The sequence below is a fragment of the Sorex araneus genome, chromosome X, assembly GCF_027595985.1.
Source record: "Sorex araneus isolate mSorAra2 chromosome X, mSorAra2.pri, whole genome shotgun sequence".
NCBI lineage: Eukaryota > Metazoa > Chordata > Mammalia > Eulipotyphla > Soricidae > Sorex > Sorex araneus.
Genome location: NC_073313.1, coordinates 193854575 through 193868302, shown reverse-complemented (window position 1 = coordinate 193868302; position 13728 = coordinate 193854575). Strand labels below are relative to the sequence as shown.

General features: G+C 42.7%; 1 protein-coding gene across 1 annotated transcript in view; it reads left to right on the top strand.

The window, feature by feature from the left end:
* The first annotated feature begins 659 nt into the window (after positions 1 to 659).
* The window catches only part of PLA2R1 (phospholipase A2 receptor 1), a 136925-nt gene continuing 123856 nt past the window's right edge, over positions 660 to 13728 (top strand). The window contains 1 exon segment of the mRNA XM_055122305.1: positions 660 to 768. Coding sequence (XP_054978280.1) covers positions 660 to 768 — 109 coding nt within the window.

The window sequence follows — 13728 nt, the reverse complement described above, 5'->3', positions numbered from 1 at the left end:
AGCTATTTAGATGGAAGGGCAGAATTATTTTAAAACAGAAAGAAACATAGCATCCAATAAATTTTTCAGATATTCTGGGGTTGACGGGGGTGGAGGCCCTGGAACATTCTAGGAATCTCCAGGGACCCACGTAGCGGTCCAGGGTGTCCCCAATGTTCCCAAATTCTCGGAATAGTTCTTACTCTGAGCAACCAGTTGCCAAATCTTCAGTGTTTACCAGAATCTGGGAGATCTGCAAACTCATATGTGAAACTTCCTGTCCTGGAGATTATCATAGCCGAAACTTGCCCCAGGAATGGAGGAGCAGGGCAGGAGAAGCGTGCACCCCGCACCCTCCCCACTCCTCTCTCCCCCACCCCAAGGCAGGAATTTCTGGGATGGGCAACAATGGTCCACCCCTTCCCCCAACCTCCACCTCCTCCTCCTCCTCCTCCTCCTCCTCCTCCTCCTCCTGGCCTCGCGCAGTGAGTGAGTAGGGACCGGAGCACTGCCACTGCTCTGGCACCTCTCAGCCCACAGCCTCGCGCTGAGGTGGCCCTAGGGGTGACCGAGCTGCTGACCCCGGGAGCGCTGGGGCAGGCCGACCTCCGAGCACAGCGCAGCGCGGAGGAGGCTGGTCAGGGACGCCCCGCGGTCGCCCCGGAGGTCAGTGGTTAGCGATGTTGCTGCCGCCAAGATCGCCGCTGCTACTGCTGCTGGGGGCAACCCTGGGCTATGCCCAGGGCGCCGCGACAGAGCCCACTCCCCAGAGAGTCCGGGCGTGGCAGGGTGAGTGTCCCCTGGGGCCGCGGAACCCGACCTGACGGGCACGTCTGGGACCGGGTGCTCCCAGGAGAAGAGGAAAGGGTGAAGCTGGGCGCGCGTGGGTGGCCGCGCGTCCGCAGTCAGTCCCAGGAAAACTCTGCGGATGGGCCCGGGCTGTCCCTGGCCAGCCTGCGTACTCCCCTCCAGCGCCCCGAAATTTCCCCGCCGCTTTTAGGGCGTGGAGAGAGGCGGGGCCCCGGCTTGCCTCGGCCCTTCAAGCTCCCGCAGGCTTGGGAAGGAAAGCGAACTTTTCAGGCGGTCCGTTTCTGAGAGTTGTTCATTAGGAAGAATCATTTCCTCGATGACGGCAAAAGGATGGTTCGGTTTTGTCCCTTCCCAGAGCAAGAAGTACGCGGGGTGTACGCAGTCACTTAGGGGGGGACCTGGGCCAGGGCTCTCCCCTCCACCCCTTCAAAGTTCATCCTGGGGACAGATAGCCCAGCTGATTGATTTGCAGGCAGGAGGTCGGGAGTTGGGGCCTCAGATCCTGCTGCCTCAGATCCTAAGGGACAGAAGCACCCACCCCAGCCCCTAGCCCCCAGCCCCTGCACAGAGCCTGGAGCACCCTCTGAGCAACATTATATGGTCCAAGAAGTAAAAAGAAGACTATCTACTGTATTAATGCCTCAAACAAGATGCGAGTGCTGCCTCTGTGAATCCCCTGAGCAACCGGTCACTTAAAGTAATCCTTATCAGAAAAATGGTTTCTTCCAGAATCTCTGAGGAGCAAAAGACAGTTCCTAAGGCATATGGCACCCAGGAGAAAGAGAGAGTTCCTTTAAAACCAATCTGCAACTCACACATGCAGACAAAAGTCAATTCAACATGCATTTATTGAGCTCTTAACCTATGCACATATGGCTTCTACAAAGAGTTGGGAACAAGTTGTCCACCCCTGTGAATTAATTATGGGTGGCCTCTGAGACTGGTGGCCAGCAAAGGGGAGAAGTTAGGGGAATGAAAGTTAGACCTGGAGGAGCCTGAAGGCAGCCTCTGTCCTCTCTGCCTTGCTCCGCTGCTTTTGGAGAGAAAGGTTTAAAAAGAATTTTTTTCAAAGCTGTGGCCCGTGTCTCTATTCATCCCCCCACCCCAACATATTTATACATTTTGAGGTTTGCTCTTCTGGATCCTATTCCCTGGATGTTGCATCACAGACAAATTAATCATTTTTAAAGTAACCAAAAGTTACTTCTTAAACATTTTGAAATGTGGGTTCTGCCTGATCACTGGATATCCAAAACAGGGCAAGAACTCTGGAGCTAAATACACACTGAGAGAGTGTTCCTCTGAGCCAGGATTCACACTCATGTCTAATCCTTTCTAAATGTAACACATCCAAATCTCAGCTGGTAACATTACTAATCAGTGCCTCCTTTTTAGTAATCAAGGACACACTGAAGTTAGAACCATCTGCTACTCCAGGAGATAGATTGCAAATATGAAGGCATATGATAGCACTAGCCAAGATTCTTAGGGTACGAAATCCTTCTATTGATGTCCCAAAGAGCATGGAGATTGTGTGGCATTGGTTACACCAGCCCTCAGGCCACTTCCCTCCCTGTCTCCAATGTTCCACATCAGTGAAACTGCAAGAATAATCAGGCAGGTTTGAGATAAAGTTTTCCTATCTATACAAGATGGGCAAACTAAATCTTAGTATTGGAAGTGACTGGAGATCTTGTCTGTCTACTATATCTCAGATATGGAAACCTAGCTACAGCAGTGTTTTTCTTTTTTGTTTGTTGTTGTTTTTATTAATTTTGTTTTGCTTTGTGGGGAGCACACTTGGAGGTGCTCAGCTCTTACTCCTGGCTCTGCCTTCAGGGTCATTCCAGGCAATTTCAGGCCTTAGGGATCTCTGGAATGGTGTGCAAGGCAAGCACCCTCCTCGCTGTGCTGTCACTTTGGCCCCAGCAGAGGTTTACTTAAGCCATGTTTTGGGAATTAGAGCTGTCTTCACTGCACTTGCTTTAATTTATTTACATTGATTTCCTTTAGCTGTGATTGATACCTACAGAGCAAGCTGGGGAAAATAGTCACCCAGTTTAAATCTTACTAATAATTAATTGGTAATAACAAAGGAAGATTATACATATGGAATTTTCATCTGAATTCATTGATAACGTTGACTGATTATATTTTTATTAGTTTATTTTTAATTAGAGAGTCATCGTGAGGGTACAGTTACAGATCCATACATCTTTGCGCTCGTGTTTCCCCCCTAAAAAGTTCGATAACCCATCCCTTCACCAGTGCCCATTCTCCACCACCAGTAAACCCAACATCCCTCCCCCCTCCCCAGTCCCGTCTCCCCCCACCCCACCCTGCCCTTTTGTTCTCTCTCTCTGATTAGGTGTTGTGGTTTGCAATAAAGGTGTTGAGTGGCCATTGTGTTCAGTCTCTAGTCTGTATTTGGCCCACATCACCCTTCCCCCACATGACCCCCAACCACATTTTACTTGGTGGTCCCTTCCCTGAGTTACCCAGAATGAGAGACCAGCCTCCAAGCCATGGAAACAATCTCCTGGTACTTATTTCTACTATTCTTGGGCATTAGTCTTATAGTCTATTATTCTATATTCCACAGATGAGTGCAATCTTTCTATGTCTGTCTCTTTCTGACTCATTTCACTTAGCATGATACTTTCCATGTTGATCCACTTATATGCAAAGTTCATGACTTCATTTTTTCTAACCGCTGCATAGTATTCCATTGTATAGATGTACCAGAGTTTCTTCAACCAGTCATCTGTTCTAGGGCACTCGGGTTTTTTCCAGATTCTGGCTATTGTAAACAGTGCTGCGGTGAACATATAAGTGCATATGTCACTTCGACTATACTTTTTGGCTTTTCTGGGATATATTCCCAGCAGTGGTATTGCTGGGTCAAATGGGAGCTCAACCTCTAGTTTTTTGAGAATCGTCCATACTGTTTTCCAAAAGGGCTGAACTAGTCGGCATTCCCACCAGCAGTGTAGAAGGGTCCCTTTCTCCCCACATCCTCTACAACAGCGGTTACTTTTGTTCTTTTGGATGTGTGCTAGTCTCTGTGGTGTGAGGTGGTATCTCATGGTTGTTTTGATCTGCATTTCTCTGACGATTAGTGATGTAGAGCACTTTTTCATGTGCCTTTTGGCCATTCGTATCTCTTCCTTGGTAAAGTTTCTGTTCATTTCTTCGCCCCATTTTTTGATGGGGTTGGATGTTTTCTTCTTGTAGAGTTCAACCAGTGCTTTATATACCATTGATATTAACCCCTTATCTGATGGGTATTGTGTAAATATCCTTTCCCATTCTGTAGATAGTCTTTGTATTCTGGTCACTGTATCTTTTGCAGTGCAGAAGCTTTTTAGTTTAATGTAGTCCCATTTGTTGATTTCTATTTTTACTAGATTGTTTAGTTCTGTGTCATCTTTGAAGATACCTTTATCTTCAATATCGTAGAGGGTTTTGCCGACCTTGTCTTCAATGTACCTTATGGTTTGTGGTCTGATGTTGAGGTCTTTAATCCATTTTGATCTAACTTTTGTGCATGGTACGTTGACTGATTATTAATTGATAAGCATCTATACCTTGAAAGGTACATGATGGTGATATTTGTACTGGTATTTCTGCCATTTATCAATAATTTAAATTAAAAACAATAGGTTCATCTTATATACTAGTTAAGTTCATGGGCACTGGAACTATCTAGGTTTAAATATTTGCTTTACTGATACGAATGGCCAAAAGGCACATGAAAAAGTGCTCTACATCACTAATCATCAGAGAAATGCAGATCAAAACAACCATGAGATACCACCTCACACCACAGAGACTAGCACACATCCAAAAGAACAAAAGCAACCGCTGTTGGAGAGGATGTGGGGAGAAAGGGACCCTTCTACACTGCTGGTGGGAATGCCGACTAGTTCAGCCCTTTTGGAAAACAATATGGACTATTCTCAAAAAACTAGAGGTTGAGCTCCCATTTGACCCAGCAATACCACTGCTGGGAATATATCCCAGAAAAGCAAAAAGTATAGTCAAAATGACATCTGCACTTATATGTTCACCGCAGCACTGTTTATAATAGCCAGAATCTGGAAAAAACCCGAGTGCCCTAGAACAGATGACTGGTTGAAGAAACTCTGGTACATCTATACAATGGAATACTATGCAGCGGTTAGAAAAAATGAAGTCATGAACTTTGCATATAAGTGGATCAACATGGAAAGTATCATGCTAAGTGAAATGAGTAAGAAAGAGAGAGACATAGAAAGATTGCACTCATCTGTGGAATATAGAATAATAGACTATAAGACTAACACCCAAGAATAGTAGAAATAAGTACCAGGAGGTTGTCTCCATGGCTTGGAGGCTGGTCTCTCATTCTGGGCAACCCAGAGAAGGGAACACCAAGTAAAATGTGGTCCGAGGTCATGTGGGGGAAGGATGATGCGGGCCGAATATAGACTAGAGACTGAACACAATGGCCACTCAACACCTTTATTGCAAACCACAACACCTAATCAGAGAGAGAGAACAAAAGGGAATACCCTGCCATAGTGGCAGTGTGGGGTGGGGGGAGACGACAGGACTGGGGAGGGTGAGGGGGTTGTTGGGTTCACTGGTGGTTGAGAATGGGCACTGGTGAAGGGATGGGTTATCGAACTTTGTATGGGTGAAACATGAGCACAAAAATGTATAAATCTGTAACTGTACCCTCACGTTGACTCACTAATTAAAAATAAACTATTAAAGTATATATATATATATATATATATATATATATATATATATATTTGCTCTACTATTTATCAGCTGTGTGGCTTTAGGCAAGTTATTTAACCTGTCTGTGCTTTAGCGTTCTTATACATTAAAAAGAAGCTAATAATAATACTACTAATAATAATAGCATGTTTTAAAATGCTGTCCTTTTGTTTTAGTACAAAAGGTATCCTCTTCCTCTGGCCATCCAAAATATCTTGACAGGTTGACAAACATCTTGTAACAGTTATAAACTGTCCTGTACATGAGGCCGTACTTAGTGAATCCAAAAGAAACCTCTGCTCTTGCAGCAAATGCTGAAACCTAACAACAATTCACTCAAGTACCCCGAAACTGGGAGGAAGTGGAGAAGGATGAGAAAAGGGGTTAGGACATTACACACTAAGTTAAACGCCATCTTAGTGAAGTGTCCTGAAGGAAAATAACTGTAGGCGAATGAAAAGGATTTTGAAATGATGTTGAGGGCTGGAAATTATAGATGTGAAATGGCATCAACCAGCGTTGCAGTAGAACTTTGACTGCTTTCCTCAGGTTCCCACAGGCTGGACTGCAGGGAGCCTCAGGCTGTGTCTGTCTGTGCCTAGAAACCCGGTGAGCAGGAACGTGTCTGAAAAAATCAAAGGATGAGACTAATACTCAAGGACAGTAGAAACGAAGGCCAGGAGGACTGGCACACATTTGGAAGCTTGCCATACGTGGGAGGTGGAGAGCGAAGTTAGTACAGAGAAGAGAACACTATGACAATGATAGTTGGAAATGATCACTCTGGATAAGATCTGAGTGCTGAAAGAAGGCAAAGGGATATACATGATAACCTTTCAGTATCTGTATTGCAAAACATAATGCCCAGAAGGAAAGAAAGAGAAGAAGGAGGAGAAGGAGGAGGAGGAGGAAGAAGAGGAAGAGGAGGAGAATAATGTCTGCACAAGAGGCAGGCTGACTGGGTAGGGAGAAGTGGTGGAAGGGAAACTGGGGACACTGGTGGTGGGAAATGTACAGTGGTGGAGGGATGGATGTTGGAACATTGTAGGACTGAAACCAAATCATGATCAACTTTGAAACTATATATCTCACAGTGAGGCAATTTTTAAAATTTTTTTAAAAAGAGGACCAGTGACTAACAGAAGTGAGTGTGCTAAAAAGCATGAAGTCACAGTGCCTGACTATGGGGTCCTCTCTGAAACGAAAGTGAACTGGAGCAGCAACTGACAGAGGACTCTTGACATCTGGAGCCCCGGGGCAGGAGGAAGGGTGGAAGCCTTCGTTCATTCACTATCTGTCCAGCACAATGTGCGTTTTCTCCCTTCTTGATTTGGGTTTGCCCAAAGCAATCCTTGAGATATATATTTATCTGGATATACTTAGTTTACTAGGGTGGTATCTCTGGGAATAAAATAAAAAGGAAAAGAAGGAAGGAAAACCATTATAGGCAACCAAGACTCAATTTCTCAAGGAGCCCTTAAGGGACTGGAGAGAATTCAGGGAATCCATTGAGGGCAGGAAGTAGAGGTGTTTATCTACCAATGCCCATTCCTTCCTGATGGAGAGGTGCTTCAGAAATAGTGGCCCAACTACGTAGGGACTGTCTCCAGTGTATGACCTTCAGGGCAGTTAATGTGGGTAGGAAACCAACCAAGTTAGTTGACTAACCCCCAATTGGGGAGGTAAAGTGGTCAGAGTTAATATGGAAATTAAGGTGCTTGTCTTACATGCAGTCACCCCAGGTGCAATCCCCAGCAAAGCATGTTCCCCAGCAGTGTTGGAGTGTCATTAGGTATGACCTCTCCCCACAGAAAACAAAAAGCAGGTACTGAACTGAGGAGATGAAAATATGAGAAGGAAGTGAAACTGTGCCATATGCGGAGAGTCCAATTACAAATGCAGAAATACCATCAATTATATGAGTACAACAGGTGGCAACAAAGAATGAGCAAAGTGCTAAAATGATCTAGTGGAGGCTGGTCTGAGGGGCTAGGGATTTACAAAGGGCATTGTTTTCCTAAAGTTAGTGGTTACCATACAGGGAAAGGAGGATCCAATGGAGCATCCAGGAAATATGAATATGTGCTAGTGGTTCAGTGAGCCAAAATATCTAGTATGGAGACATTGGATACAAGGAAAGAGACCCACTAAAAATCATGAGCACATGGACACTAGATGTCAGATGACACTGGGATTTCAAGGGGACCTTAGGGAAAATTCTCCTGTCCAACTTTTGGGACCACTGAACTTCCCACTGGAATAAAGCAATGCCTCTCTCTCTGCCAGTCAGGGGCTACAAGTGGTATCTTCCACTTGCAGGACTTTTCATGAATAGCTCACCCAGCATCCTTGGAAGAGTTCCTTCATTTCCTAGGCAAGGTCATGGTAGGGAGTTGAGAGGCACCCATAGAGAGGGGGAAGGAGCAGATTCTCAGGATCCCAGGATTCTGGAATACATCTGTATTTGGTAGCATGTTAGCCGTGGGATAATGAAGTTAGACACACTGATTAAGAGGAAAAAGATCATTTTTTTAGTGTATTGGGAACTTGATTATAGTTGTTTTATTTTATGCCATACCCAGAGGTACTCAGGGCTTACACCCGGTTATTTGCTCAGTGAACCATTCCTAGTGGGGCTCAGGGGACCACATGTGGTACAGGAATCAAACCCAGATCAGACACAAGCAGAGCAAGTAGCTTACCTCCTGTACTATCTCTCCAGTACTCCTAGATCACACTTCTAAGTTTAAGAATCCCAAAGTCATTTGGGGATAGAAAAAATTGGCAACAATTACCCGTGAAGAAATATGTCAACAGTCTGAGCTAAGTGAATTGTAATAGGAAGAGTAAGCTTCAGAAAACTTGGGTATCTGAAATCTGTATCATGAAAAGAAGAAAACTAGAATACAGATTTAGCATAAGTTAGGAGCATAGGAGAGGCTGTGATTACACAGGGAAAATTGCACGTGGCACAGGTGCAGGTGCTCTCAGCAGTGACCGGATCCAGGGCTGACTGTAGAAATGATCTTCAAAGGCAGAAAGCAAGTGAAACAGAAACAGTGGAGAAACCACACATCTAGCACAGTAGAGACCTATGCCCCCAAAGTTCAAGTTTCAGGGCTGGAGCAATAGCATAGAGGGTAGGGCATTTGCTTTGCACGCTGCCAATCTGGGTACAATTCCCAGCATCCCATATGGTCCCTCGAGCATTGCCAGGAATAATTCCTGAGTGCAGGGCCAGGAGTAATCCCTGCGCATCACCAGGTGTGACGCAAATAAGTAAATAAATAATAAAGTTCACGTTTCATTTCTGAAATACTCTTCCTTAATATGGTGTGCTACATTTCTACCCTGTTTCAATTGTTTTATTTTTCAATCTTGGTTAAGACACCATTAAATTGATTCTATGATACTACCCTTAGTGGTGGATCAGAAACTGAACCTTAGTATTGGGTCATCACATGGAGTTAAAAGCTTTGGGATAGGAAGGACAATGAGGAGTGTGTTATAGTAAGTGTAAGGAAGAGGTTCAGGGCTATGTAACCCTGGGTGGGGAAAGGATGCCATCCTAGAGAGATGTCAGAAAGAATATGAAAGCTACCACCTGGTAGCAGTGGGAGAAATTGTGACCTTGGATTTCCCTTGAGTATTCATGCCTAATATAGGGTAAAAATGATCTTTCTTAATGATTTTTAAGAATGTGCAGAGTGGTTGCATTTTTTCATACAATAGTCAGTGAACCCTCATTTCCATCAGGTCATGCTATTAGTACACACCTTTGTGAGCAGCTGAAGAGGGACTAAGTAACTTGCACCTAAAGGAATCTTCAGTATGTGCTTTCTATTTAGGCACTCAAGTACTAGTGCCAAGGACTCTAGCTGGTCTTATGACCCCATGAAAGAGTTCATTCTGCGTCTCACTGTTGGATGCAAGCATATTATTTGATTTGGGGCCAGGAGGAAAAGGAGACCAATGCTAGCATTTTGCATCCTTTGCAAACCAGTACTTACTCCCACATGTGAGTGAATATTGTCATATAGCAGAAATGTGCAAAGCTACTGGTCTTTATTGTTGTTATTATTGTCCTAAGCAAATCCTACACCCCTGGGCAATGAACTATTTAACTAATCTGGATATTTGGAACAAAAGTAAAAGCATCCTCAGATGCAGATTTAGAGATCCTTTTCAGACATTAATCACTCTTTTAATCTGTTCTTTCCATCCCTGTTCATAATCTCTCTTCTAAAATCTCTTCCTCTTCATGCTTTTCTCATTCCAACTTTTGTGACTGGCTTCTTTCCTCCGGAACCTTAAAGAGCCAGTATCAACATCCAGTGTTCCTGGTCCATTTCTCTCTTTCTCATTAGACTCCTAATTGCTGTTGGTTGTTGCATTAACTGATACCACAACATGTAAATTCCAAGCCTGTAGCCATACAAAGAGCTCAGTTGTTTCCTTGGCTCCACTTCTCCACTTCCTTGAACCAATGATTTATTTATTTATAGCAGGCTTTCGAAGAAATGATTCCTTTGTCTTGTCTCTTCTGAACTCATCCTAGGTGATGAATTCATGTATGGTCTATTAAAGCAGTATATTTGAGTCTTAAAGCTTTGCCTATATTTTGTTTCAAGAACAATTCTTAAAAGCCTTGTTAAGAAACGTTCCTGTACAAAGCTAGAAATAAAAATCATATTTTTAATTGACCAGAGTGAAAAGAAGCATTATAGTGTCCAAAAGGACCATACAAAAGAATACTTTAGCTACATTACACTAAGTTATTTAGGAAAATATAGTTTATAAAGCCACTTTATAAAAATGAAGGACTACTTTAGAATTTCTATAAATTGGGTTCAGTGACATAGAACTAAACAAAGCAGACAGGGAGTCTCTGCTTTCATGTGTAGCCATGTGATTTTTTAATTTATTATACTTTAGACATGGTTCCAAAGAAGTATGCTGATAAAGATATTTTACTATTTTGACTTTTATCATCCTGTGCTTGAGAAATTTTCTTTTCCATTATGAAAATATAAACAGGAAGTGCTCAGTGATTATCTAACAGTGTAGACTTATTCTTCTGTCATTTTGGCACAAACAAGATATGCCAAGATTCATTTTTCTCTTACTAACATTTATTAAGTGACCATAGAGCTTGAAGTATTTCTTATCAAAATCCTATGGGGTCTTGGAGCCTAAAGAGCTGACTCAGTGGCAAAAGCCTTGCAAGTTTTCAGGTCGTGAGTTAGAATCACAGTGTCCCCACCCTCCCCCATCCTCCACCCCCAGTGGCAGTCCTTCTGCTATTTGAGAACAGTAGTCTAGTGTGAAAACATCACAATCAAGTGTTTGTGTGAATTCCTAGTCATTGAAACAACAACAGCAAGAATGATGATGAGAAAGGGGAGGAGGGATTCCAGTCATATTAGTCAAGCACTATTAGTAAACCCATTGTGCAGAAAGGAAAATCAAGGCAGATACTCTTTAGTTTCAAGCAGGTCTTCTGTAAAAATTGTACTTAGTGATTTGCCAAAGTATTTTTTTTCTATTATGTCACTCTTCATCAAATAAGACCAGGTATGGCTTTGCAGATAGGTAACAGTATAGCAGTCACCAGGGTCTCATGTCAGCAGAGTGACCCAATGGGTATATTGCTCTGTGGATTGGGGTCTAGAAAGATAATGATCTTCATGTGCAGTCTCTCCTTATGTATTATAAATAATGCCAATAATAATGTAGAAATATACAGAACTATGAAGAACTAATAATGTTCTCTGTATGCCTATATGTAATGCACTTATAGAAAATGATAACATATAGTTTTACTTCAATTAAAATAACTTTTCGTTGTTGATTTTGGGTAATTCTCAGCAATAGTCAAGGCTTACTCCTGTCTCTATGCTCAGGGATCATACCTGGTAGGGCTCAGAAGATCAGATGGGTTACTGGAGATCTCAATTTGGCCACATGCAAGGTGATAATAGGAGGCTTTATCTGCTGTACTATTGGTCTGGCCCTTAAAATTATCTTTATCTTTGAATTTGTGTTTTGAACATAAAGTCTCATAGGACAATGGGATATGAGCCAGTGTCTGAGAAGCCCACCTCAAGCTCAGGCTCACCACATGTGACTCATCAACTCCCCAGTGGGTTCTCAGTCAGCATCCTCGTCTCCATTTATACCCTCTACCTACCATGGCTGCCAGATTTTATTGGGCTTGAGGCACTAGAGATCAGGGCCTACAAGGGAACATGACAAGACAGTGACTGCCCCCCATGAGCTGGCAGCACCTATGGGGGGGACCTATTACCTACTCCCAATTTCCATATTGAGTATGTTTCCTGCACTTTCTAGCATAGCTGTTTGTTCTCTCATGTGCACATAAGAGCAGAGATTGATTTGGCCTCCCTGCCCTGCCAGGACCTCACATTTTCATTTCAGTCTGGGTACTTAAAGCTATGTATCCAGAGAAATCGGATACTATTATGGTTTGAATTATATCACCTTCCATTTTTATATATTGAAAAAATCTTAACACACACACACACACCTCCATGTGAGATCTTATTTTTGGAAATAGGGTCTTTACAGAGGTAATCAAGTCTAAATGAGGTGATTAATGTGGATCTTAATTAAATGTGAATGATGTCCTCATAAGTAGGGGAAATTTGGACACAGAATTATGCATTGAGAGTAAGTAATGTGAAGAGACAAAGAGATAACAGCTCTCCATAAGTCAAGGACAGAGGCCTGGAACAGATTTTTCCTTGTACACCTCAGGAGTGCCAACCCTGCCTACACCTTGACTTTTGACAGTCTCCAGATCTGTGGAACAATAAATTTCTGTTTAAGCCACACTGTTTGTGGTACTTTGTTATAGTAGACCTAATAAATTGATCAGGGTCTAACAAAAATATTTGCTATAAAAAATGTTTTGTTTTAATTTCTACTCCAACATAAGTGTATTTTTCCAATACTTATATTCTCAAAGCAATTACCATCTTAGCTGAGTGTACACTTCTGCTTTCAGTATCCTCTCACTTTCCAGGTGGTTTTCAGTAGTGAGCAGGGTTGTTTTCTGTTTTGTTTGTTTAAATTTCCCAGTCTTTAAATCCTATTTTCCCTGGGGCTTCTAATAGCAGGCATTTGTGTGAAAGTTAACAATGTCTTAAACTGTATCTTGCCACAACTTGCTTCCTGGTGGCTAAGATGACGTATTTTCAACAAGATGTATAGCACCCTAACAGAGCCATCTTGAGTAATATTGTTTTACATAAATATTATCTGCTGGCTACTTTCAAGCTAAAGACAAAATGATGGCAGATGCACTGAAAAGAAAGAAAAAATATTTCAACTCAATTTAAAAATTTATGGTAAGTTAAGGAGAGAGCACAAAGGCCTTCTGCAGAGAGAGTAAGGATTTCTACAAGGGTCAGCATAGGCTAAGTGAGGACAGAGAAGGAGGAGCAGGAGGGATGAGAACAGGCAGGGAGTGAAAGAGTATGAAAAGGTTAACCCACTTCACACAGGGTTTGGTTGGTAACAGGCATTTGCAATTTGAATCCTCACAACTGCAGATGATTAAGCAGGGTTTCATTTTTCCTGCATGTGAGACAGAGTATTGTATGCCTCCTGCAACTAGGAGAGCACATTTGGGGAGATTAGAGACAAAGGAAAGGTAACACATAAAAAGATTTAGCAAGAGGGGTCCCATGGGCCTGTGGAACTGGTGGTTATCAAGAATCAAAAGCTGTGGGAGAGAAAAGACTGAAAGTCAAGGACAATGCTAGGACAGAGAAAGACGAGGAAGTTCTGCAACAGAAGCAGGAGATATTTTTCAATGTCTTAGCTTTTTAGGTGATTAATAGGAGGCAATTGCCACGAGGCCATAGCTTTGTTAGGTGCTGTCAGGTTGGAACCGAATCTTAGATAACATGATATAAAATGCAAATATTTCCACTGAGGAATATAAATTACATGTTGTTCTATGATCTCATTCTTTCAATACATATAGTGCAAGTATCAGAAATTCCTTACTTACTTGTTTGGAAAACTCACATTAAGAACCCAGATTTTGGGGATAATTAAGTCAGAAAGTGCATATAATTCAACTGTCTGTAGCATTCTCTCCTACCAACTCTGGTGTGATCTAAGAGAGAAACAAAGTCAGATATG